The sequence below is a fragment of the Macaca mulatta genome, chromosome X (genome assembly GCF_049350105.2).
Source record: "Macaca mulatta isolate MMU2019108-1 chromosome X, T2T-MMU8v2.0, whole genome shotgun sequence".
NCBI classification, from domain to species: Eukaryota; Metazoa; Chordata; class Mammalia; order Primates; family Cercopithecidae; genus Macaca; species Macaca mulatta.
Window position 1 is genome coordinate 9,565,418 of NC_133426.1, and position 27,914 is coordinate 9,593,331.

The 27,914-nt window shown below is 46.0% G+C and overlaps 1 protein-coding gene across 1 annotated transcript in view; it reads left to right on the forward strand.

Annotated features, from left to right (window-relative positions):
* Positions 1-4,596: 4,596 nt before the first annotated feature.
* WWC3 (WWC family member 3) overlaps positions 4,597-27,914 on the forward strand; it is a 128,821-nt gene continuing 105,503 nt past the window's right edge. Inside the window, exon 1 of the mRNA XM_015126924.3 lies at positions 4,597-5,212. Coding sequence (XP_014982410.3) covers positions 4,929-5,212 — 284 coding nt within the window. The 5' untranslated portion in view covers positions 4,597-4,928. The remainder of the gene's footprint in view (positions 5,213-27,914) is intronic.

Below are 27,914 nucleotides of genomic sequence, written 5' to 3' on the forward strand. Positions count from 1 at the left end.
CTTGATGATTGTAGCCTTCACAGATTTTCCTTTTCTAGACGCTTATCAAGTACTGAATGTGTATATATCCAATTTTGCACTTTCCTTTTCACAAATAAAGCTTATCCTTTAGGTGAGGGCTGGGGAGAGGAGGCAGAATCTAACAGTAAAAATCTTCAGACTCTGTCCTTGTTGGAGTTACTCCTTAACCATCATTTTAAGGAAAAGTATTCTGCAAGTTAGAGATCAGTGCATTGTAACAGCTGCAGAAAGGGGATTTCCCAGAGGGTCTGGGAGGAGAACAAAAGCATTTGCATCTCCTTTCCCCAGAGCCTAAGTGGATTTTTCCTGAGCTGCTTTTCCATGTGAAGTCTTGGTGGGAGGATGGAGCACTACAATGTTGGTGCTTTTGCTGTTGGCATGGCTGTGGTTTTAATGCGGAGGAAATAAAGAATGTGGAATTGTGCATTCAGTTAGGACTCAAGACTCCTTCACTCTGCAGTGTTTTGTGTGTGCATGTGGTTTTTAGTCCGATATGGAAAGCCCCGCTTGACTGTAAGAAAGACAGGCCTTATTCTCTCTAACAATTCACACACACACACACACACACACACAGAGAGAGAGAGAGAGAGAGAGAGAGAGAGAGAGAGAGAGAGAGAGAGAGATCCCAATTTATGGCAAAGCTGGGAAATCAAGAGTCCCTTCACACCCCTACCAATTTCTCTTCCTTCCCATCTCCATTCACAAGTCTTTAGGGACGATCAGCAGACGCCTGGGGCTAACATTGCACACAAGTGGAAAAGGACTAATGGTATAATAGAGAAGTCTTGGTCTTGGTCACCCCAAGCGCTGGCCTCTTCCTCTCTGGTTCAGCTCCTTTTAGGAAGACAAATGCAATAGCCCCACTTCTGTTCTCTCAGGAAGAGAGTGTCCAGAGGCAGTGGGTGGGCATGTGGATGAAGTTTTCTCAGTGAGGGTCTCCAGTCTCTCTTCTTTGGCATGCCATGTCACACTCCTTTCGCCTCTATTAATGTGCAAATGACAGTAGGAATGCTTCTAGATGTTACGGTGATTAAATGAGCTTGTATTTGCTAAGTGCTTAGATGACAGCAAGTGTGCAGGATCCTATCTTAGGTCAGTCTCTTTAGAAAGGATGCCTGAGATGGGGGTTCTCAAGTGAGCAGCTGATTGGAGGCATGCTTACACAGGCAAGGGAGGTGGGACCGGGCTGGGGAGGAGCTGGCAAAGCTATGATTTCCAGAGAAGTCCAGCCTCAGCCTGACCCCATGGGGAGCTCTGGGGTGTCAAGGCATTCGAGTTTGTCCCACTAAGGCAAGGAAACTGGATGGTCAGCTCCTGGGGGTGGGTGTAATCTCTCAAATATCTCTGTTAGTGAAGGGTCATCTTCACAATACTCCAAAAGAAGGGAGCCCGCCCCAGCATCTGTTATACAAGTAAACAATTTCATGACAGCAGCTCCATGTGCCAAGGGGCAAGAGCTCAGAACTTGGGAATCTGAACACCTGAGCCTCAGTTTCCTCATCTGAGCCATCTTCCCTTTGGTCTCACAAAGCCTCCCGCGAGTCCCCAAATTGAGGTTGGCACCCTGGCTTCATTTGTGGACAAGTCACAAGTGTATTACAAGGGCCAATTTCTTTCTTTCTTTTTTTTCTTTTCTTTCTGTTTTTCTTTTTTTTCTTTCTTTCTTTCTTTTTTTTTTTTGAGATGAAGTCTCACTCTATTGCCCAGGCTGGAGTGCAGTGGCGCGATCTCGGCTCACTGCAAACTCCGCCTCCCGGGTTCACGCCATTCTCCTGCCTCAGTCTCCCGAGTAGCTGGGACTGCAGGCGCCTGCCACCATGCCTGGCTAATTTTTTGTATTTTTAGTAGAGACGGGGTTTCACTGTGTTAGCCAGGATGGTCTGGATCTCCTGACCTCGTGATCCACCCGTCTCGGCCTCCCAAAGTGATGGGATTACAGGCGTGAGCCACCGTGCCCGGCCTACAAGGGCCTATTTCTGTGTTTGGTCCCCAAGGGAGTGCAGGCTGGAGCACAGACTATCCTCTTCTCTGCAGCATGCCTACACCCAGCACAGTGTTTGCGCGTGGGAGGTCCACTGTTTGCTGCCCGCCTGAACCGGTAGAGATCTTTCACCTACAGTGAAGACTCCTCGGCGCGCTGGCCTCTTTGAGCTCCTAATTGGATGCAGTTTCCCCCACCCCTTGCTCTACCTGATGCTTTTTTTCATCTTGCCTTTCCTTCTGAGTCCTTTGATGTGTGGTGTGTGTGTTATCCTCTTTCCACCCTCTCTCTGCAGAAGTCGGTTTTACTCCAATATGCCCTAGCCCCATTCAAAGTACTTTTGAGTGATAGATTTGTGTCCAGATTTGTGAGATTCTAAAAGGACCAGGTGACAGGGAGGGTGGAAACGCAGCTTCAGAACGGCCATGTTGGGTGGTAAGGTAAGAAGGCAGTGGCAGCCCCATTGGCGATAAATCATGCCAATCGGAAGGGAAGAAGTCAGAGCAGGGACACTCAGCACTTGGGGCATTCCCTGGCACATGCGACATCACGAAGTATTTGCTTTTTTGACCCTCCCACTCTTTCCCTTGGACATATAATAATCACACATGTTTAACTAAAAGGACTCATGCGGCGTAATTTATGACATAGAACATTCAGGTAGGGGTAGATAGATACTTGGGGAGCAAGAAAGTTTCTGTGTTGTAGTGGGAGGAGGGAGAGGAAAGGTCTTCCTTGGATAGTTTCTTGGATGTCGCTATACCGTCACATCTTCACCTTCTTCTCCTTCTCCTTCTTTTTTTTTTTTTTTTTTTTGAGACAGGGTCTCTGTTCCATCGCCCAGGCTAGAGTGCAGCGGTGCAAACATGGCTCACTGCAGCCTCGACCTCCCCGGCTCAAGAGATCCTCCCACCTCAGCCTCCCAAAGTGTTGGGATTAAAGGTGTGAGCCACCGAGCCCGGCCCCACATTCTTCTTCTTCCTCCTCTTCTTCTTCTTTTTTATTTATTTACTTTTTTTGAGACGGAGTCTCTTTCTGTTGTCCAGGCTGGAGTGCAGTGGCCCGATCTTGGCTCACTGCAACCTCTGCCTCCCGGGTTCAAGCAATTCTCTTGCCTCAGCCTCCCGAGTAGCTGGGATTACAGGCGTGCACCACATGCCCGGCTAATTTTTGTATTTTTAGTAGAGACGGGGATTTCACCATGCTGGCCAGGCTTGTCTTGAACTCCTGACCTCGTGATCTGACCGCCTGGGCCTCCCAAAGTGCTAGGATTACAAGCGTGAGCCACCGCGCCCGGCGGTGTTCTTTTTTAAAAAACACATTTCCCCTCATAAAAGTAGTATTACCATTTTACAAAAAATTGGAAGGCAAATCATTTTTTAAAATCCCGCCAAAGGAATGCAAACTCCTGTGAGCATTTCGGGACATTTTCCTCCAGTCTCTTCCCCTATGTATCTGGATTTCAATCAGGCTCTACCAGATATTTTTGTATCCCTGTAACTGTTTAAAAATCTCCCCGATACTGTCCTGCATTTCCTGGCATAACGTGTTGTGGCTGTGGGTCTGGAGCACGAAGTAGGTGGGGGATTTAGGGCAAGACACAGCCCCAACTCTGGAGCTTCAGCTTCCCCAGCTGGGAGCCAGTGAAACAGAAGTTCCCGTCTAGGCTGAAAGTTTTAGGAGTTGACCCGGCTTCCTCCTCAGCAACAACGGTCTATTTGGGTCTCCGCTCAAACGATCAGACCCCACAAACCGGATGAAGACCTCAGGGAAGGTCAAGGAGCTCCCGCCTAGTGTGGGCACCCAAGTTAGCCCTTCTAGGGCTGTCCTGGCGGGGACGCTAAGTGACCACCTGCCCAGCTGCCCGCTTCCAGAGGAGTCCTCCCTCCGCTGCCCGAGATGACCGGCCGCGGGCTTCCCCAGCTCCTCAGCTCCCTCGGCCCCGCCTTCACCGGCTTTTCCCACCTTCGCGGGACCAGACGGGTTGTGTGGGAGACCGAGGGCGCAGCCTCCCCCAAAGTGCACAGAGGGTCTCCCCAGACAGCCAGAGCCCGGGAGCAGGTGAAGGGAGGGGACTGCCCGCTCTCTCGGGAAGTGTTTGCGCCGGAGGAGTCACCCCAGGCAGGCCGCGCCCGCAGTCCGGGTAGGGCGTCGTCCTCTCCGCCCGCCTTCCTCTACGCGGGGGCCCGGGGGCGGACTGACGCGGCGGCGCCCATCCTGGCCTCCATGCGGTTTCCCGAGGCCGGAGGAAGGTGGTGGAGCGGGAGGGAGAGAGGGAGGAGCGCGCGGAGGGGGAGGACGGCGGAGGGGGAGGAGCAGGCAGAGGGGTGGGGGGTGGGGTGGGGTCGAGGAGCCGAGCGTCGAGGAGGATCCCGAGGGAGACTGGAGGCGGAGCAGCCGGCGACGGAGAGCCGGGGAGGACGCGGGGCTGGGGGAGGCGGAGCAGCGGGAGTGGGTGGAGAAGCAGAGGCGGCGGGAGGAGGGGGAGCCTCCGTGGGAGATTCGGGAGGAGCAGCCGGCGTGGGAGGAGCCGCGGGGCTGGGTGAGAACTGGGCGGGACGGCCGGAGGCGGGGCCTGCGAACGCCCCGCCCCTGCTCGCCCGGGCCGCGCCGAGGAACGAAGATGGCCGGGCGCGCCGCGGGAACGGAGAGGCGGCCGGCAGCGGCGGCAGCTGCGGCGGCGGCTCCCGGGCTGTGACTTCGCGTGCGGCGGCCACCTGGGCTACCCGAACGGAGTGGGCGGCGCGGGCAGCGGCTCGCTAGGGCGGGCGGGCGGACGCCGGTGCACGGGCGCCGGGCAGAGGATGCGCCGGGAGCGGCGGGCGGCTCCCCGCGGCCGCCCCCGCGCCCCGGGCGCCGGGCCTTAGTGCTGGCGGAGGAGGCGGCGCGCGCGGGGCGGCCGGGCGGCGGCGGGGCCCGCGCCGTCATGCCTTGGCTGAGTGGCGGCCGGCGGCGACGGCGGGGACAGCCGCGCGAGGCCCCGCGGGAGCCGCCGCCGTCCGCGCAGCCCCAGCGGGAACCGCCGCCGCCGCCGGCGCCCCCCGCCGCGGTCCCCACGCCCCCCGCTCCCTCCGCGCAGCAGCCGCGGGCCCGGGAGAGCGCGGAGCTGCCGCTGCCCGCCGGCTGGGAGGAGGCGCGAGACTACGACGGCCGCGTCTTTTACATTGACCACAACACGCGCCAGACGTCGTGGATCGACCCCCGCGACCGGTAAGCGGGCCGGCTGGGGGCGCCAGACCCGGCGCGGGCGCTACGACCCGGGCCGCCGGCCGGCGCCACCGCGGATGCGCTGGGGACACGCCCCGCCCAGCTCGGGGCCGCCGAGAGCCCCCGGGTCCGGGCAGAGCTCGGAGCGCCTCCATCCCCGGAACCAGGGGACTCCCTGGAGTGCTCCGGTCCAGGCTACGATCGAGGCGCCCCTATGCCTTGGGCCCAGGGAGAGGATCGGAGACACTAGGAGGCCCTCTGGGCTGGGTGAAGATGTTTGGTTCCCGGGGTCCGGGAGAGGATCCGCCCTCGCAATACCCCGACTCCCAGGGTTCTGACCAAGAATGGAGGTGCCCCTTCTGCAGGCCTCGAGTCCTCTGAGCGCCGAGGCCGGCCGCCTACCGGTCCCTCGCCGCTGGGCGGACCCTCTCATTCGGTTCCCTCACGTCACCCGCTGTCCGGCGCCTGGGAACTGGGCGCCTGGAATTTCCTCTCCTGGGGCTGACAGATGGCCCTCTTTTCCTTTCTCTGCGGCAGCCTCGCCCATCCCGGTCCCGGGCGTCTGCGGCCCACTGCCCCGGCCCTGGTTCTGCAGGTGTCCCCAGCCCCGCGGTGGCGAGATGAGCTGTCACCTTGGATCACAAACGTGCGCCCCAGCTTTGGGGTGCGGGTTCCCTGTCTGGCGGGTTCAGGCTAGTTTCCATCCAAAACCTGATGCCAGACGGGCCCTTGAGGGATTCCCAACCCTTTTGGAGTTGGAGAAGTCTGTTCCCAAACTCTAGTTGCTCTTTAGCGCCTTAAAACTCGTGAGTTAAAACTGTTTGAAATAGCCTTCTGTACTGCAGCCAGAATGCAATATGATTAGTTCCATATGCTTTTGGAATAAACGAAAAACAAGAGTTGTATTTTAAGTTTCCTTTTTGTGAAAGATATGCATGGAGTACAAAGCTGTCTTATTCACGTATAAAAACCCAATCAAGTAAAAACTGACTCTTCTGAAAGCACTACCAGATTTCATTTAATTAATTTCATGTAATGAAGATTTTCCTTAACTTTTCGCTCGATTGTCTATGGGTTTCAGTTGTTCAACTGCTTTTACAGAGACGTATTTTGTGTGGAATTGGGAATTCTGTGGACATGAAGTGTTTCCGCAGGTTATCTGATGTCTTGTCCTCTCTAGAGCAACTCTTCTTCCAGGGCCTGAGTGCCAAAAAGGAAACACCACAGGCTTCCCAGTGATTTGAAGACTTACAGAGGCCCAGTGTAGTGACATTGTGCCTGCTTCCTCCTACCTGCATGGCACTGGCGTCTGAAAATAAACTTTTGAGGAGAGAAGCTGCTGAATTGTTTGAAGATTTCTCTGAGTTCAAGCAGGGGAAAACAAAAGAAAGCAAAACAAAAAGATCGTGGTTCCCTAACATTCTCGCTGAATATTGCAAACCTCTAGGCTCAGAAACCTATATCAATTCTAGTACAATTTTATGGGTTAAAAAGATGCCTAGTTATTTTGAAAATCAGGTGAGATCATGTTATAATTTTAACCAAAGGCTAGAACCCCAGCTGTTTGATCAGCCCTTGGATGGTTCTGGAATTGGTAGAACTGCTTGGAATGCAGTGCGCTTTTATACCGTATGTATGTTAAAAACCCAAACAACTGGAAAATGAACTAATTAAAATAGTGTTTTGCTTAGAAAAGGCTAAGGCTCACTTTCCGAGAGTAATATAAAACAGTTGTGGTTATATTGGAGTGGAGATTCATGCTGAAAGATATCAATGTGAGGATTTTCTTTTTAATGGTGTAACCTGTGACAAACGTGAATGGACCATACAAAAATCAGCTTGGAGAATCTTGTTTTCCATGTATTTCAGACACATTTCCTATATTCCTTTTTTTTCAGAAATTGATTTGTTACTTTTCAGACAATAACTTATAGGTTTTTTAAAAATCTCCGTTCTAATGCTCAAAGTGTCAATTGAGTGAACAAAAGTGGATATTTTACCTTTTTTTTTGTAAAGTAAAAACATGTGTGTACTTTTATGAGATGTTGTTTTTATAGTGAGTGAAAATTCAGCAGGGGACAGCTTGAACTTCAGCTCCCATAATACCTTGCCCGAAATATGTATGGAATGTTCAGCAAGCCACAAACATTTAAGTGGAGTCGGCTGAAGGCTGTAATAGTCATTCTTCTTCCTCTTTCAAAACAGAACCTGGCTGAGTTTTATAGGTGGCGGGTTATCCTTTAAAGTTGTAATTAACTTTTATTATATGGGAAGAACTGTATGTCAGAGGGCAATGTTTTCTCCATGTGCATCTGACAGTTAAAACCCTTTTTGAGTTGCATTTGAGTCACACACAGGAAAATGGTATTCAAGAAATATGAGGACTTTCACCAAACAGCTTCCACATAGAGACCTGACAGGAGAAAGGCAAATAAATAATAGCTTTTTTTTTTTCTTTTTAAGAAAATGAAATTGTGGTGGAATAAATGAATGTAGTAGGTTAAGTGAAAATTGTTGACTTTAAACATCATTTCATATAAACTTTGGTAAAAACTGTATAGCATAAAATATGGTCCAAGGGCTGTAAACAAAATCTCTTCTCGAGTTTTATAGTCATTCCATTCAGTGTTGTGTTTAACATTTGATAGTGCCAGCTCAGAGCATGTCCGTGAATTTACTGTAACTCTGCTTTTTAAAGTTACAATGAAGATATAAGGAGACATCTTTACAGATGTGGATACAGATGTATACAAAATCTCAATATTTTAAAAACAATTTTTTAGTTTAATTATAAGCCTACCTTCGGTTGGCTGGGCGTGGTTGCTCATGCCTGTAATCCCAGCACTTTGGGTGGCCGAGGTGGGTGGATCACTTGAGGTCAGTTCAAGACCAGCCTGGCCAACATGGTGAAACCCTGTCTCTACTAAAAACACAAAAATTAGCCGGGTGTAGTGGTGTGCGCCTGTAGTCTTAGCTACTTGGGAGGCTGAGGCAGCAGAATCACTTGAACCCCGGAGGGGGAGGTTGCAGTGAGCCGAGATCGCGCCAATGCACTTCAGCCTGGGTAACAGAGTGAGACTCTGTCTCAAAAAACAAACAAACAAAAAAACCTACCTTCAGTTTAAATTCACTGTTTCTATAGATTGATACTGTGCGTATAATTTTCATGGTTTACTGGGAATCATACCCAAAAACTTGGTTAAAAACTGCAAAGTTAGGCCAGGCGTGGTGGTTCATGCCTATAATCCCAGCACTTTGGGAGGCCCAGGTGGCAAGATTGCTTGAGTCCAGGAGTTCAAGATGAACCTGGGCAACATAGGGAGACTCTGTCTCTACAAACAAATGAAATAATTACGTGGGCAGGGTAGCATGTGCCTGTAGTCCCAGCTGCTTAGGAGGCCAAACTGGGAGGATTGCTTGAGCTGGGGAGATCCAGGCTGCAGTGAGCCGTGGTGGTGCCACTGCACTCCAGCCTGGGTGACAGTGAGACCTTGTCTCAAAAAACAAAACAAAACAAAACCCCACACCAAAAAACCAAAAAAACAAACTACAAAGTTAACTTATTTCTATGGCTGGTAGTTTCCTTACATGAGTCTTGTGTGGTTTACATTAGTGGCACACTTATATATTAACTGAATATATTAACTCAGAGTACCTTAACCACCTTATGAAAAGGTATTTACCATTGGGCAGAAAATATGGGAAGAGCGTTTTTGCCCCCTTGGTAAAGTTTCACTGTCTATGACAGTTGTGTTTACGTGTGTGTCTTGCAGAGTTGTTTGGGTATTATCCTATAGATGGACTGAGTGGTTGAAACCTCATGTTCCATTTCCTGTAGCTCAGGTGGAGTTGTATGGTACTGGAAATGCCAGCTCTGGGCAGCTTAAGTGTGGTGGATGATACCACATTTGAGATCAAAGTGTAAATAATCATGCTGATGGCGGAAGAGCAAGATCATGTCATGGCATAAGCTTTTGAGGACCCATTTGCTCACCAGATGGGATTTGACCTGTGCTTCATGGAGGAATTCTGTGGTATCTTACAAGTCTTCTGAAGACTCTTTTGCTTTAAGGGGAAAACAATCCATAGCTCTGGAATTTGCTAGGTTGGATCCCCATTTAACAGCCAAATAACATCATTGCTACCTTGGAACCTTTATTTAGTTATTCAGTATTAACTAATAGGAGGTTTGCTATATTTATCCTGCAGAGTGTATTTCTGGATTATACAAACTGTCCTGGTTGAGCTTTCTGATAAACAGGTAGTGATTTCTCCTTTTTTCTTTTTTTAAGGTTATATAGATAGTGTTTGTATGAACATGGGGGAGCATCTTGTTTTTAAGGCTGTAAGGGGTCAGTCCCTCTAAGAAGCGTCTCTTGCTTCCATTTAGATCATCAACCCTTATTTTTTGGTCTAACATCTTTCTTTTCCTTTCCTTCCATTTATTTATTTATTTATTTATTTATTTATCAAAGAAAAGTGAAAGGAAAAGTAATTCATTTCCAAAAATAGCTCCTGGATGTTTGGAAATCTTCAAGTTTCCTTCTTCTTCCTTTTACTCTGATTTGGGAAGTGGAAATAACGCGTATCACCATCTCTAGTTAGGTTCTACTTTAGGAGACCATGGGTCAGCAGCATGTTCATGGTCATCTGGTGAGCCTACAGTAGGCTTCTTGACTTCCATTCCAGGTCCTTTTGCTAGTGGTGTTTGTCTTTCCCAGAAATTCAATAAAACGTATCTGATGGAATAAAAGCAAAGTTAAATTCTACTGAGTTCAGTTATCCCCGTTTAAATCTAATAAAGTGAAGAAATATTTGTGGAGATTCTTGGCCTTTTGTGTGCAGGGACAGTATGTGGAGACCAAGCTGGTCTGGGAGGTGGCACACAGACACATGAAGTGAAGATAACAATGGTTGCAAGGCATCCCAGGATTGATTCAATTTCTCAGATAATGATCACCTCAGAGAAAAGATGGGCTCACTTGAGCCTGGGGTTATCTTTGTCTTTGCCCATCCTTCTGGGTGAGGGGTTCTAGTGCTTTTCCAGCAGTAGAAAAGCAAGATCATCTATAGGATGATCCACTCAGTCCATCAATAGGATAATACCCACACAACCCTGCAAGACGCACACATAAACACAACTGTCAAAGACAGTGAATCTTTACAAAAGAGGCAAAAGTGTTCTTCCCATATATTCTGCCCAACGGTAAATACCTTTTCTTTCTTTTTTTTTAAGACGGAGTCTCGCTCTTGCCCAGGCTGGAGTACAGTGGTGCGATCTTGGCTTATTGCAACCTCCCCCTCTCGGGTTCAGGCAGTTTTCTTGCCTCAGCCTTCGAAGTAGCTGGGATTACAGGCGTGTACCACCACACCTGGCTAGTTTTTGTGTTTTTAGTAGAAACAGGGTTTCGCCATGTTGGCCAGGCTGGTTTTGAACTCCTACCTCAGGTGGTCCATCTGCCTCAGCCTCCCAAAGTGCTGGGATTACAGGCGTGAGCCACTGCGCCCAGCCGTTAAATACCTTTTCATAAAGTGGTCAAGGTACTCTGAGTTAATATATTCAGTTAGTATATTAGTGTGCCACTAATGTAAACCACACAAGACTCATGCAGGGAAACTACCAGCCATAGAAATGATAAGTTAACTTTGTAGTTTGATGCTTGGTTTTTTAGTGTGGGATTTTCTTTCTTTTTTTGAAAAAAAGCAAGATCTGGGCAAGATAAGGGGGAACAGGAGAAAAGTGCTGGCCTTGAGGAAGTACTGGGTGTGTTCGGAATAAATGAGGGAATGAGTCAACTCGACTGACCCAGAGCTGTCATGTAAGGGAGGTAAGACTCAGGCCAGAGCTTGTAGCTCAGAGTCCCACAGCTTTGAGGCTGGAAGAGCTAGGATCATCTTACTCAAATTTCTTTTTCTACTTGACAGCCACAGCCAATGGGTATGTTCTGCTGGCTGTTAGAAGGGCAAGGGACTTGAACTGGGTCGTCTGACCCCCGTTTGGGTGCTCTTTCCAGAACGCCACCCAGCTGCCCAATCCACACGATTTTTAAGCATCCTGCCTCTGTTCATTCATTCATTTATTTGTTCATTCAACAACTGTTTGTTGCACAATTTCTGAGTCTAAGGCAGTCTTCCAGGGTTTGGGCAACACCAGACAGGCTGCTGTGGGGCTTACCTTGTGCTCGTGTTCTTTTCCATGAGACCTCACCATGCTGTTCCTGTCTTCATGTTTCTCCCTGCCAGGATCCCTTGGCTCTGTGATTGTGACGGACATGTGTGGAATACACTAGGCTTTTGCATGGATGTTTTCTTTCTTTTTTCCTTTATCAGCTTTTTCAGGTTGAATTGCATGAATGTTTTCATCGAAAGCCCATGACGGCTGCATGAGGTATAGGCGATCATGTGATAAAACTGAGGCCAAGGGAGATTAACTCAGTAGCCTTACTTCCTATAGCCAATGAGGTCAGCGTCTGTTCGACTTCAGAGTTGAGCCAGGTCTCCTGCCTGTTCTTGACTGTCCCTTGGCTAGGTAACTGTGGCTAGGTAACTGTGCATGCCCCTTACACCTTGCTATACCCGTTAGTTATTTTGATCTTGCATTCATTATTGTTTGATGTTTAATTCTTACTGTGGTATAGTGGCCCCTCAAAGATGTCCAAGTTGCAGTCCCTGAAGCCTGTTAATAAGTAACCTTCCATGGCAAAAGAGACTTTGCAGATGTGATTAAGTTAAGGATCTTGAGATAGGGAGATGATCCTGGATTATGTAGGTGGGCCTGATGTCATCATAGGCATCCTTACTAGAGGGAGGGAGGAGGGTGAGGTCAGAGTCAGAGATGGAGATGTAATAACGGAAGCAGAGGTTGGAGTCAAGTGGCCATGAGCCAAGGAATGCAGGCAGTTTCTAGAAGCTGGAAAAGACAAGGAAATGGACTGTTCCCTAGAGCCTGCAGATGGAACGCAGACCTGCTGACACCTTGATTTTTGCCGAGTGAAACTGATTTTGGACTTCTGTCCTCCAGAACTGTAAGGTAATAAATTTGTATTGTTTTAAGCCACTCGGTTTGTGGCAATTTGTTACAGCATCGGTAGGAAGCTAACACCCCCACGTGCATTGTTATCTTAGTGAGAATGGAAGCATCTGGTCATCTTGGTGTCTATATAACAAACACAGCAGCTGGCATTTATTACATGCTTAGGCAGGTACTGTGCGAAGCATTTTACACCTTTTTTCCTCTCCCTGGCTTCTCATGATACCCCCAGAGGGTCCTCGTTTCTTGTGCAAGCATGGAGAATCACTCACATTGGGATTCGCATCAGATGTGCTGTACCAAAAACATAGTTGATGAGCTAGCCAAATATGGGGGTGGGGAGAGGTAGGCTTGCTGAGAGAAGAAGCCAGTTGGAAACTATTGGAGGTTTTCTCAGGTGGTCACAGGCCTGAATTAGAGCAATCAGGGGCACTTGGGCTAGAAAAGGCAAGGATTGTGTCAGAGACATTGTGAAGGAAACACGGTGCAGAGGATTTCACTAATGCTTGAACGAAGGCAGGTGAAATCAGGAGGGCAGCAGAGGAATCTTACTAGCACCTAAGGAGGAGCCAGGACTCACTGGGGCCAACCGAAAATCCTTCTATTAACCCCACTCAGAAGCATTCATTGGTGGTGGTGGTTTTGTGTGTTCAGTAACTCGGTTACATAGAGAAACATGTTGAGCTGTTCAAGTTACTGTATTGCTGATGGGCAATGTCCTAAAAGGTGTCCAAACCAAGAAAGTGTTATTTTTGTTTTATTTTAGTTTTGGAGACAAGGTCTTGCTCCATTGCCCAGGCTGTGCAGTGCAGTGGCATGATTATAGCTCACTGCAACCTCCAACTCCTGGGCTCAAGCAATCCTGAACGTGTTACTTTAGACCAAGGTTTCTCAACTCTGGTCTAAAGTAACCCTAGTGGTGGGGTAATTCCTTGTTGTTAGGGCTGTCATACGTAGCATAGGATGTTTAGCAGCATCCCTGGTCTGTCCCCACTAGATCTAGATATTAGTAGCAAACTCCCCACCCTCAGCTGTCTCGAAAATGTCCCTAGACATTGCCAAATGGCCCCCAGGGCGGGCAATATCCCTTGGCTGAGAACTGCTGAGCTACCTCTATCCACCTGGTTACAATGCTTCATCTTTAGCGGCTGAATTTGTTTCAAGCCTGTTATCAGTTCCTGAGATACTATGCAACAGAGACCTGATTTCTGTGTTTCCATGAACAAATTTCAAACATATTTATATGAAAAACCCTGAACCAGTATATGAAACTGGGAACATGTATTACTATGAGTGTATTCTTCAATTCTTAGAATACTCTCAATTGATAGGTATTTACTGTCAAGAGTATACATATATGCAGTGGAACAGAAGAAAATGCATCTGTCTGTTCACACTTGTGTTCTGCAGCAACCCGGAGAGCTGGCCTGGCCTTTCGAATGTGTGTGTGTATGTGTGTGTGCGTTTGTGTGTGGAGGGAGTGATCAGGCTGCCTAAGATGCTCCGAGCCATTCACTCACCCCTCCTTCGGTTCTCCCTTCTGTGGAGGAAGGAGGGGTGAGAGAAGTGGAGTGCTTCTGCCTTTGCTCAGAAATTCTACAGATGCAGGCAAGGACATCTTGAAAGGCCGCTTATGGAGCTGTGGGATCTCCAGCATTTTTCATCTGGAGGGTTCTCTTTTCATTTCTTTACAACTGAAGGGACTGAGAGAGAGCATGAGGAGGAGGTGGGGATGTTGATGTTAAGAATGAACGGGGGAGATGGCTGCACCAAGCCTGGGGTCACCAGCCACACAGTGGCAGTGGGTAGATCTTTGAGGCAGGCGGAGGTGCCCCAAGCAGCTCCTCCGCACGAGGCTCCGTGCTGTAGGAAAGAGGGCATCTACTGGCTTGGGTGTGGTGTTTCCAGGCGGCCTGGAGCTGGGCCAGGAGACCACATAGTCACTGCAAGAGACGTGTTCTTTCTGCCACTTAGAGCTCTGTCCTGTGGACAGGTGCCTGTCCCCAGCATGGGGGAGGCCTTGGAGTATGGGGTCAACTGGATTTGCCCTAAAAATTATTTCCATTAAAAAAAATTGAGATATAATCCACATACTATAAAATTTACCTTGGGCACGGTGGCTCTTGCCTGTAATCCTAGCACTTTGGGAGGCCGAGGTGGGCGGATCACTTGAGGTCAGGAGTTTGAAACTAGCCTGGCCAACATGGTGAAACCCTGTCCCTACTAAAAAAAATATAAGAAAAATTAGCTGGGCGTGGTGGTGGGCACCTGTAACCCCAGCTACTCAGAAGCCTGAGGCAGGAGAATCACTTGAACCTGGGAGACGGAGGCTGCAGTGAGCTGAGGTCACACCACTGCACTCCAGCCTGGGCAACAGAGTGAAACTCCATCTCAAAAAAATAAAATCAAAAAATAAAAATAAATAAAAGTGTACAATTTAGTGGGTTTTGTTATATTCACCAGATTGTGCAACCGTCACCCCTATGTAGTTCTGAATACTCCATGAAGAAACCCCGTGTTCATTAGCAGTCAGCCCCCATACCCCCAGCCCCTGGCAACTGCTAATCTGCTTTTTCATCTCTATAGATTTGCTTATTCCAGACATTTCACAGAGACCTCCCTGTATATTTCTTACGACTTCCTATGAATCTGTAATTATTCCAAAATAAAAAGTGAAAAAGAGATTGAGAATGAAGGAACCAAGCAGAGATCTAGTTATTTATAGTTTAAAAATAAATTTAAATAATCTCATTTAGATTTTATTGTGTTTTGTCTATATAGTACTTAGCATATAGTAGACCCTCAATAAATGTTTGCTGAATGTAATTATGTATGTAGAGACAGGTTTTATTGATTTGTAATGATCGTTTTGTATTGTTGCATTTCATTGAGTTTTCATCATGTACACTATTCTGATGTTCTCAAGAGCAGTCCCTCCTTGTAAGCTGTCAGAGCACCTATTTTATTGGGGTGACCTGATTGCCCTAAGCCAGTGGGTCTCAACTGAGGAGGATTCCCTCTTCCTTCCCCCTACACCCAGGGCATTCGGAAACATTTGGAGGGATTTTTTTGACTGTTACACCTGGGGATAGGTTCTGCTGGCATCCAGTGGGTAGAGGTCAAGGATGGTGCTGAACATCCTACAATGCACAGGATAGACCCCACCACAGCAATGAATGATCCAGCCCCTAATATCAACAGTGCCTGAGATTGCTCTAAGCCAATCATACAGCATCTGGGCCTGCAATTGGCTGAGGCAGGAGCACATGACTCAGACCCAGGCAACGAGTTGTGAGGGGAGGTATGAGACAGGCATGGTTGGGGAGAAGGCTCCTTGTCCCCACAGACCTACGTGGAAGGAACTCCTGCTGATTGATGCTCTGTCTCCATGGAAACCTGGAGGTGGGCAGCCACACTGATTCCCCCAAAACTAAAAGGGAGCTGGCTGAGAAGCTGAGGGTGGTGGAGTGGAAAGTCTGTATCTTTGATGAGGTGGGTGGATGGATGAATTAAGCTTTGGTAGCTGTCTGCCCTTAGTACATTTTCTTATGTGAAATGTGATAACAGCATCTCCTTATCCTTTAAAGCCAGTCGAATTAGAATTTCTGTTATTTGCAGCCAGCTAAGGCATTCTTACTCATGTATTTTCTGTTCCTTGCCGCCCCGTAGTTTTCATGATTGGCATAAGATCGGAGGTTTAGGCTGCCACTGAGCTGCTATCCCCTCACTTAATAAATATTCCTGTCTTTTTCACCCTGATATTTATGGTTATATAAGTACTAAAATTATAATGGTGCCTATGTGCAGTTATTTCCTCTGTAGTTCTGTTTTTCATGTTTGCCTTAGGAGATAGTTCTAGGCATGGAATGAATAAAACCCAATTTTTTTGTTAATTTGTTTGTTTTAATATATTTTTATTTTGGAATATTTTAGAGTTACAGAAAAGTTGCAAAGATTAGATGGTTTCCTTGTTGTTAACATCTAATATCACCATAGTATATTCTGTGGTGATATTTCTCTATCAAACCTAAGAATCCAGCCTTGATAACATTACTATTAACTGAACTCTAGACATTTGAATTTTACCAGTTTTTCTAGTAATGTTCTTTTTCAGTTCCAGTGGTTTTTTAGAACTATTAAACTCTTGATATTTGTATGGTTCAACCTAATATTTCTAAGTTTGTCCTTCATCTTTGTTTGGTGAGTGTTCTTTTGTGCAGTTGACAGCCTTGTTAGACTTGCTCCAAGGCTCCACAGTAGAATGCAGGGATTCTAAAGGATTTTGGAATCATGGACCCTGGGAAATCTGACACAAGGTAGGGATTCTGTGTTCAGAAAAAGGCGCCAGCACACAGAGGCTTGCATATGTTTTCAGGAGGATTAGAGCTCTCTGGAAGCCCAGCTGTGGTTCCCAGAATAATGGAGGCTAGGTTTGAAATGAGCAGACACCCCAGAGATGTCTGCCATGCACTCACTCTGTATTGTTGAATGAATGCACGCTCACATATTCACCATCACTAGCCTAGGTATATCATAAAGGATTAATTCAACAGTGATTGAGGGAGAACCTTCCATGCTTTCTCCACTTCTTCCCCTCCTTCATACCCAACCCAGCTTTAAACTGTGGTGTGCAGCCACTGGATACACAAGCAGTAGATAGGTTTCAAGTGAAAAGGGGAGCTGTGGATGAACCTCAAAAATGTGATACTAAGTGAAAGAAGCAGATGTGGACATAATATAATTACATGATTTGATTTTTGCAGAGTGACCAGAGAAGGCAAATCCATGGAGATCGAAAGTGGATTAGTGGTTGCCTGGGGCTGGGGGTGGAAAAGGTGGTTACTGCAGATGGGCACACGAGATGTCATTGGGGTGATGGAAATGTACTGAAATTGGATTGTGTGTTGCATAAGTCAGTAAATTTATAAAAAACATTGAATCTTACATGTAAAATGGGAGAGTTTATCGTATGCAGGTTATACCTCAATAGTTTACAAACATTGTTTTGTTTGTTTGTTTGTTTTTAGACAGAGTCTCACTCTGTCACCCAGGCTGGAGTGCAGTGGCGTGGTCTTGGCTCACTGCAACTTCTGCCTCCCAAGTTCAAGCAATTCTTCTGCCTCAGCCTCCCGAGTTGCTGGAACTGCAGGTGCATGCCACCATGCCTGGCTAATTTTTGTATTTTTAGTAGATATGGAGTTTCACCATGTTGAGCAGGCTCGTCTCGAACTCCGGACCTCAAATGATCTGCCTGCCTCGGCCTCCCAAAGTGCTGGGTTTGCAGATGTGAGCCACCACGCCTGGGCATTTACAAACAATTTTTAAAGCAAATCTGTTTTTAAATTCAGGTAGTTACCTTGATTTGGTAGTTGGAGAAACCAGACTATATAGATTAGACTTGGCAGCCTCTAACCATGCAAAAAGCTTTTTTTGGGCTTCTCGAAATGTCCATACAATTGCTAGGGAAACTTGCCAAGAAGCCACATGTTAACATTGCCCAAGAGTCTTGCCAACTGTAAGGGGAGGATACCACCATGTAATAACCTAGTAATCATTACTAAATTAAAAATATAGTGGGGTTTTCACTAAGGCAACTAAGTTTTTCATTGAGGCATTTATCTAATAGGATGACTCATTAGTACCACTATTTGTTTTATAAAGTTGAAGTGATATCTGGTTACCTGGCAGTATTTGGAGTCAAGTGAATTTTGTGGATAAATGACCAATTGATACTTGGCCTTTAAATATTAACATTCTTTTGTTTCACACGTTTATTTCAATGTTTAACATTAGAAGTGTTTAGGGGTCTTTATTTAGAAGTTTGGTGATGTTTTTGTGACGAGAAATAGGTTGTAGGAACTTAACTCTAGTTAATACCAATTAGCCTGTGGTCAAATTGGTTTCCTTATGTGTTGTTTTGCTTAAAGTTATAGTTTCCATGGATCTATTGAAAACATTAGTGAGGACTTACTACTTACTGTACCACTAACTGCAGGGACTACCTAGGTGTGGGTAGCCCTGATTTCAGACATGGATAGCTTTGAGTCCGACTCGGGACTGCCATTTGCTGTGTCTCCTAAGGCAGGTTATTTGGGGTCTCTGAGCCTCAGTTTCCTCTTCCATAAAATGGGGACAAAGCATTTGCCCTCTGGGTTGTTATGAAGACTCAATAAGATTAGGCAAAGATCTTAGGCGAGTGTCTGCTGCAGAACAGGCACTCACATGTTCTTTGTCCTTGTGGTCATATTACATACTCCTTCAGCTTTGGGACACCTCAGCATCTTTAGTCTTCTGCTTATCAAAATTCCCTCCCTTAGCTGGGTGCAGTGGCCCATGCCTGTAGTCCCAGCACTTTGGGAGGCCGAGGCGGGTGGATCACTTGAGCCCAGGAGTTTGAGACCAGCCTGGGCAACGTGGCAAAACCCTGTCTCTACAAAAAATACAGACAATAGCTGAGCATGTGCCTGAAGACCCAGCTACTTGGGAGGCTGAGGTGGGAGGAGCGCTGGAGTTTGGGAGGCAGTGGCTCCAGTGAGCCAAGATTGCACCATTGCACTCTAGCCTGGGCAACAGAGTGACACCCTGTCTCGAATAATAATAATAATAATAATAATAAAATTAAAAATTCCCTCTCTCCATGATTCCACTTCTGCTTCTGAGTTGCCTCCTTATTTTCCTTGTAGTTGAGCAGCACTGGAGGCTCAGCAGTATAAAGACAAGGGCTCAGAATTTATGATAACTGTTTTTCCTCGCTGAGCAACTGTTCTTTGCATTCTCATGATTTTGTGACTGGGGAAGCGAAGTTGCTGGAAGTGAAATGTTACTAAAGAGAGATAACAGATTAGAGCAGAGCCATTGAGATTTTTCTGTCAAGGGCCAGATAGTAAATATCTCAGGCTTTGAAAGCCATAGAATTCTCTGTCTCTTTCTCTCTCTTTTTTTTTTTAAGCCCATAGGACTTGTTAATGAAGGCCATGAAGATTCTGTTGCAACTGCTCGACTCTGCTGCTGTAGTGCAGAAGCAGCCATAGACAATTCAGAAACAAACAGGCCTGGCTGTGTTCCAATAAAACTTTATTTACAAAGACAGGAGGCAGGCTGGAGGAATTGACCCATGCTCTGTTTACCACCCCATGATTGATGGCATTCTTTTTTTTTTTTTTTTTGAGACCAAGTCTCGCCCTGTCACCCAGGCTGGAGTGCAATGGTGCGATCTTGGCTCACTGCAACCTCTGCCTCCCGGGTTCAAGCGATTCTCCTGCCTCAGCCTCCCAAGTAGCTGGGATTACAGGCGCATGCCACCATACCTGGCTAATTTTTTGTATCTTTAGTAGAGACGGGGTTTCACCATGTTGGCCAGGCTGGTCTCGAACTCCTGACCTCTTGATCTGTGCACCTCGGCCTCCCAAAGTGCTGGAATTACAGGAGTGAGCCACCGTGCCTGACCGATGTCATTCTCGTTTACCATGTTAATACAGTCTTGCACTGAAATGATGGACTGCATATACAGTGGTCGTTCCTTAACATTATGATGCCATATTTTTACTGTACCTTTTTTATGTTTAGCTATGTTTAGACACAAATACCATTGTGTTACTGTATTGCCTATAGTATTCAGTACAGATTTGTATCCTAGGAGCACTAGACTCTACTGCATAGCCTAGGTGTGTAGTAGGCTGTGCCAACTAGGTTTGTATAAGCCCACTGTGTGATGTTTGTACGGTGACAGCATTGGCTGACAATGTGTTTCTCCGAACATATTCTCATCAGCAAGCAATGCATGACTGTACAGCCAATGCTTTTGTGTCACACACTTTCATTATTGTTGCATTAGCTTGGCCACAAATCTGAAAATACTCTGAGTATGTATAGAATTACTGGTTTCTAGGTGTAACGTCATAGTATTCTGGAACTTGGAAATTGTAGCATTCAGTGATGCTAGAGAGTTAAAAAAATTCATATTATATGATTAGACTTTGTTCCATAACTAGCAGTCACTTAATACTGGACAGATGTTAAGAATAGAAGTCGGCTAGGTGTCGTGGCTCATGCCTGTAATCCCAGCACTTTGGGAGGCTGAAGCGGGAGGATTGCTTGAACCCAGGAATTTGAGACCAGCCTGGGGTACATAGGGAGACCCTATTCTACAAAAAATTAAAAATTAACTGGGTGTGATGGCACATACCTGTAGTCCCACCTACTCGGGAGGCTGAGGTGGGAGGATCACTTGACCCAAGAGTTTGAGGCTGCTTCACCCCAGCTCCTGAGACCCTCCCTCAGAATCCTTGCTGGCTTGAGGAGTAAAGGGTTCTGCCAAAGTGGATATCAAGGCTGTCATGTGTGGATCAGCAGAGGAGCTGGGTTTTTTCCCAGATTGCTTCTCAGCTTTGCTGCTGGGGCTGTAAGGAATTCTGTGGAACAGGAAGTACTGTGCAGTGTATGCATGGTATGCCTGTTATTTTAGCGGTGAGACTGTGTCCTAAAAGACAGCATCTTTGGCCAGGCACGGTGGCTCATGCCTGTAATCCCAGCACTTTCGGAGGCTGAGGCAGGTGGATCACCTGAAATCAGGAGTTCGAGACCAGCCTGGCCAACATGGTGAAACCCCGTCTCTACTAAAAATACAAAAATTAGCTGGATATGGTGGTGCACACCTGTAATCCCAGCTACTTGGGAGGCTGAGGCAGGAGAATCGCTTGAACCCGGGAGGCAGAGGTTGTAGTGAGCCGAGATCGTGCCACTGCACTCCAGCCTGGACGACAGAGCGAGACCCTGTCTCAAAGAGTATTCATATGTGCTTTTGGAATGCGTGTGTAATGCTTTAAGTTCTTGTGTTTAGAAACTGATATTTTGTTATTTAAAAAAAAGAAGTGGGTGATCGTTTGCTTTCTAATGGCTGGGGTGGTTTGGATCTAAAATGGTAGGGCTGAAGTCCATGGTGGCCAACTCTACAGTACTTTTAACATTTTTCCCCCAGGGGAACATTGTACATTTTCTTCAGGAGCACTGTGACACTGTTTGGTTTGCTGTAGATAATACTGATTCAAAAGGCATTCCAGATACATCATTCTGTGATTGACCTGGCTAGGTTAACCCAAGATTGTCACCTTGTTATTCTCAATATTAAAAGCCAAGGCACTGAAAACCACCCCACTGAACGCATATCATAAACCTCCAAAATGTCACCATGGACGTGGCATACTGACAAAAATGTCAAGGATTACCAAGAATAGCTTCTTGCATTCACATGTAGTTAGTTACAGGCGGACAGAGTAGCTCTTGCATTTTAAATGCGACTGCAGTGGCCAGAACCAATAATTCCTGTTTGAACAACTCCCGGCCCTCAGTTTTACCTCAAGGCTTTAGATAGACTTACTTTCAATTTTTAAAAAGGAACACATGTTCTTATTATGCTTTAGAATTACTAATAGAGAGAATTCTCTTTGTTGTGCTATTTGCCACTCAGCTCCTTTTAAAAGATAGATGACATTGAAGTTTTACGTAAACACATGACTGATAAAATACTTGTTTTTCCTGAGTCATTGTCAGTGTCTCAGCTCTAAACCTAGTGCCAGCTCAGTAAATATTTGATGGAATCCAAAGTCTGCATTTTCTTAAGGTGGGCCAGTTTTTCTCTTGTTATGTAAAGTAGAGAAACATATCACCTTCTTCCCATTTATTTAGGAATGGTTAGTAGCCCTTCTCTCATCTATCTGTTGGAGTGGTCATCCCTTTTCTGCATCAGTGAAAATAACACCCTAGCATTTGACTTCAAGCACAAATGCTACTTTTGTCTCATTTTTGGAGTTATAAAACCATGTAGATTAATCCCAACCAGGTGGTGGGGAGCCAAAGCTAAGCTGTTTCTTTCACCTCTGTGACCCGTGTGATTAGTTTGTGGAAGAACGCTCTCCAAACCCACAGGAAGTTCACAGACAGCTTGGATTCCTTGGGAGCTCTTCAGTATCGATTGTGTAGCAGAAAAAGCAAGCACGTCTCTGGGTCTTTCCTCTCTTCTCCATAGTCTTTTTTTATGTCTAGCTGGTGTTGGGTTGCTTTACCTCTCCACCCAGAGTTAAAGAAACTGAGTATGTTGGCTTGTTCCAAACTACATAAATAAATGAAAATCAGGGCATTTTCTATGAAGCAAACCAATGACATAATGGTACCTCAAGCACAGGAGTTACTGGAATTGGTTTTGTGAAGTGGTTGGCCGGTAATGTTTGCAAAGCTGGGAGGTGTAAGAAGTGGTTGGGTTTTTTTCTCACCAAAAAGACAGCCCTACATTAAAGTTATAGTTCTCGTATTAATGAATGGGTTTTAAAGAAACCGATGTGTTCTTCAGTTCTTTTTTTCCTCCCATGACTTGCTGTGAAAGTAAAGGTGAAACAGAAGTATGCCTGTTAGGCCATCAATCTGTTACTAATTAGGTCTTATGCTTACTGGGATCAAAAGATGGGATCAAAGTAAGAACTCTTAAGAAGCAAGAAAAAGAAGGTGCTGGGAAAAGGTGTCAATTGCAGCATAGTTTGTTTATAAATGAGCACATGAATTGTATGTACAGGGATCCTTCATAGTAACTACCTCTACTCCAGTGGAGTTGTTTAATAAAACAATGTCTTGCCATCTCTGACCACTGTTACTCACACCTGATTTCTGAAATGCCTATAAGAACTCTGGACAGTGAAAAGAATCGGGACATCATAGGCTTGAAGCCACAGGCATCATTTCTATTTTGAGGTCAGTCTTACTCCTCAGATTTCCCACACAAATAAAAAGCGTTGGCCCATCCGCAGTCATGTGGCTGGGTCCTTCCTGCTGAATAACATCTCTAACCACAGATGGTAGCCAGCTCCAAGTTAGATTGTTCTTTCTTTTGTTGAGCTGCCCATGGCTCCAACTGAAGTTTACCTGCCCATCTGGTCTTGTTGGTACTCCTAAGAGCCCATTCATATTTGCCCTTATTTGGTGTTCATAATGAGCACACAGTGGTCCGCTGATTTGTGACCACCACTCTCTGGTTTGTTTGAAGACTATGCAGACTAAACTATGTTCATCATTCTGGGGACATGATTATGAGTCCACTCACTGTTCTGGTTATGTTGCTTTTGAGTGCCTCATATCTGCGACGTAGCCATTACCTTCATTTTCTGAATGTTGCACATCTACTTAGATTGTTTTAAAATGCACATTTTCTTTTCTAGGAAGAGCGAGCAGGCAGAAATGTTATACTCTTTATCCATGATGAGTGTAGCATCAGGTGAAACCCTGAGGTGTTGGCCACAGTTCTTATATATATCATATATTTATCATATATCATATATATTTATCATATATATCATATTTTATCATATATGATATATGATGTATATGATAAACATATGAGATATATATATTTGAGACAGAGTCTGGCTGTGTCACCCAGGCTGGGGTACAGTGGCACGATCTTGGCTCACTGCAACCTTGGCTCCCAGGTTCCAGCGATTCTCATGCCCCAGCCTCCTGAGTACTTGGAATTACAGGCGTGTGCTACCACACCCAGCTAATTTTTTGTATTTTTAGTAGAGATGGCGTTTTGCTGTGTTGGCCAGGCAGGTCTTGAACTCCTGGCCTCAAGTGATCTGCCTGCCTCGGCCTCCCAAAGTGTGGGATTACAGGCATGAGTCACTGTACCCGGCCCCCACTTTTATATTGAAGGTTGTGTGTGCATGTATACAGTATCCTAAACTGGTGCTTTTCAATCCTAGCTGCATGTTAGATGAACCTGTGAGCTATATATTTGTATTTGTGCCATCCTAGGAGGTTCTGATCAGCAGGGCCCAGGAAGCCCCGATATCCATCTTTCCTCCATTTAAAAAATCGAGGTAAAATTAACATGACATAAAATTAAACATGGTGAAACCCCATCTCTACTAAAAAATACAAAAATTAGCCGGGCTTGGTGACACGCACCTGTAGTCCCAGCTACTCGGGAGGCTGAGGTGGGAGAATCGTTTGAACCTGGGAGGCGGAGGTTATAGTGAGCCACGATCTCGCCACTGCACTCCAGCCTGGGCGACAGAGTCAGATACCCTGTCTCCAAAAAAAAAAAAAAAAGGAATATAAAATTAAACATTAAACACTTAACTATTTTAAAGTGTACAATTCAGTGGCATTTGGTATTGTTACAGTGTTGTGCAACCACTACCTTTATCTAGTTCCAAGACATTTTCATCACCCCAAAAGAAGACTGTGTACCCATTAAGCCGTCGCTGCCCATTTCTCCTTATCCCCAGCCTCAGGCAGTCACCATTCTACTTTCTGTCTTTATGGATTTGCCTATTCATGCGGGAAATCTGAGGAGCAAGATCGATCTCAAGATAGAAATGATACCTGTGGCTTCAAGCCTATGATGTTCCAGTTCTGTTTATTGTAGAGAGTTCTGTTCTTACAGGCATTTCAGAAATCAGGCACTAATAATAGTGATCAGAGGTGGCGAGACATTGTTTTATTAAACAATTCATATTAATTGAATCATAGAATATATGCCCTTCTGTGGCTTCTTTCACTTAGCACAATGTTTTCAAGATTCATCCATGTTGTATTGTAACATGTCAAAAATATTTCATTCCTTTTTTTTTTTTTTTTTTTTTTGAGAGAGAGTCTCACTCTGTCACCCAGGCTGGAGCACAGTGGTGTAAATCACAGTTCACTGCAGCCTTGACCTCCCAGGCTCAAGCTGAGTAGCTGAGACTACAGTTCCATGCCACCACTCCTGGCTAAATTTCATTCCATTTTATGGCCAAGTAATATTTCATTGTATGGCTAGGCTACAGTTACATTTTGTTTATCTGTTCTTCAGTTGGTGGGCATTTAGGTTGTTTCCCTCCTTTTGGCTATTGTCAAGTGCTACTATGAAATATAGGTAGAAGTAATCAGTTTTTTAGGGTATATACCTAGGCGTGGGATTGCTGGGTCATATGGTAATTCTATGTGTAAATTTCTGAGGAACTGCCAGGCTGTTTTCTACAGTGGCTGCACTTGTTTTTTTTTGTTGTTGTTGTTTTGTTTTTTTTTTTTTTGAGACGGAGTCTCGCTCTGTCACACAGGCTGGAGTGCAATGGCATGATCTCGGCTCACTGCAAGCTCTGCCTCCCGGGTTCATGCCATTCTCCTGCCTCAGCCTCCTGAGTAGCTGGGACTACAGGCGCCCGCCACCACACCTGGCTAATTTTTTGTATTTTTAGTACAGGCATTAGCCAGAATGGTCTTGATCTCCTGACCTCGTGATCCGCCCCCCTCAGCCTCCCAAAGTGCTGGGATCACAGGTGTGAGCCACCACGCCTGGCTGTGGCTGCACTGTTTTACTTTCCCACCGGCAAAAATATAGGAGGGTTCCAACTTTTCCGTGTCTTTGCCAACACTTGTTATTTTGCGTTTTTTTTTTTTTTTTTTTCCTGGTTTGGCTTTTTAAAAAATGGCTAACCTAGTAGGTGTGAAGTGGCATATCATTGTGGTTTTAATGTGCATTTCCCAATGACTGATGACATTGGGTTGGGCATCTGTTTATGTACTGTTGACCATTTGTGTATCTTTTTATTTAGAAAAATATCTATTCAAGTCCCATGCCCATTTGAAAATTAGTTCATCATTTTGTTTTTGAGTTTTAAGAGTTCTTTACATATTCAGACTAGAATATATAAATGTGATGAGAACATGACTAGATACTTATCACATAAATGAACTTATTATTATTTTTTTTTGAGATGGAGTCTCACTCTGTCGCCCAGGCTGGAGTGCAGTGGCGCTATCTGGGCTCACTTCAAGCTCCGCCTCCCGGGTTCACACCATTCTCCTGCCTCAGCCTCCTGAGTAGCTGGGACTACAGGCGCCTGCCACCACGCCTGGCTAATTTTTTGCATTTTTAGTAGAGACGGGGTTTCACCATGTTAGCCAGGATGGTCTCGATCTCCTGACCTGGTGATCTGCCCGCCTCAGCCTCCCAAAGTGCTGGGATTACAGGTGTGAGCCACCATGCCCGGCACATAAATGAATTTCAAGTGGCATCCTTGTTTGAAAACTGCTCCCAGTGGGTTCCATTAGCAACCAGGCTCAAGAACGGGACCAGCGATTCATTCCTTGGGGGTTCTTACAACACACCTGGGAAGCTTTCTTAAACACAGCCCCTGTCAATCAAGCCACTCAGGTGATTCTGATAATATATCTCCACCCCAAAGGGAACAAACATAAAACTAATACATGGCAAAGCAGTTGTTAAGGTAACTGGTGACCTGACTGAACAGGTGACATCAAAAAGAGAATCCTATGTTCAAAGGGAAATTTTGAAAAAAGAAAAAAGAAGAAGAGAATCCAATGACTCTGTAGAGAATCAGTTGCCATCAGCTTCCTGCTCCCCATTCCCAGAATGCCCTTGCAGAGCATTTGTGAAATGTGCAGTAGGCTGCCCTTTGTCCTGATGGTTCGTGTGACAGGGTGGTCCAACCCCTTGAGGTGCCATCAAGACTTGTCATGTTGTCAGATCTCTCAGGAGGTGACACTTTGTCCACCTGAAGGGCACCCTGACATTCATGTGTAAGCCCTTGAGCGGTGCAATGCTTAGTTTTGTGGGGACTCATCTGGTCAGGAGAGCACTCTCAGTACTTGTTTGAAACGTCCCTTTAATCATGTCAATGTGGCACATTGAGGTTTTCTTCCATGAAGAACAATATCTTCAGCCTGCTTTGCCCCTACCCAAAGTACCCTTAATTCCAAAGGATGGCTGAGAGCTGGGCTCAAAACTGAGAAAGTGGGATGGTTCCGGGACTGTTGGTGGAGCTTTCTAATGAAAAAAGTTCTCCATCTGATAGGAAGCTGAGCATGGGGGTAGGAGAGAGAGGGTTCCCAGGGTTTTCTGCCCCACAGGAGTCTCTTATGAGGAAACCCCATCCATGGATCTGAGATCCACCCTAGTGGTTCCCTTGTTGCTTCTGAGTCCATAGGGGCTGGAGAGCCTACCGTATTCCATGTGAGTCGCTCTTCCTTCCTGTCACCTTCTGCACCAGTCCACAACCTGGACCCCCCTTTCCCCACCCTTGTCTCCTGCTGTCTAAAATGAGTTACTTATGCACAAATGTTGGGAAGAGCATGGGGATTCCTGAGACCAGATATTGATATGTGGGAAAAGAGAAGAAAAAGAGTGTTTCAAAGGGCTTCAGTTCCGTATAAATGCATGTGTTTTGTTAAATTCCATGTCAGGGGCAAAAGCCTTTTTTTTTTTTTTTTTTTTTTTTTTTTTTAGCAAAACATATTGTTTTTGCTATGCATTTTCTATAGGATTATCTTATGTACATCATATTCAGTGTTACAGAGAAGAAGGCAAAGGAAAATCTGTTTCAGTCTCTTCGTCAGCCATACATGTCATACATTAGCACATGCTCTGTATACCAGTTTTAAAGATTGATTACTATTTCAAAACCATCATCTCCCTCCAAAAAAGGGGAGGCTGGCTCTGGTGTAATTGTTGCATGTTACTGTTTACTCCATGCAGAAGCACATCACGGTGAAACGTACTTGGTTTATGTATTTGGCTGGCATTTTTCTTTCTCTCTTCTCTGCCAGACTTTATGCTGTCAGGGATTGCCCTCAGTTGTCCTGTTTCTCAGAGCTTTTCCTACACTTGACAAGTGGCAGTTCCCA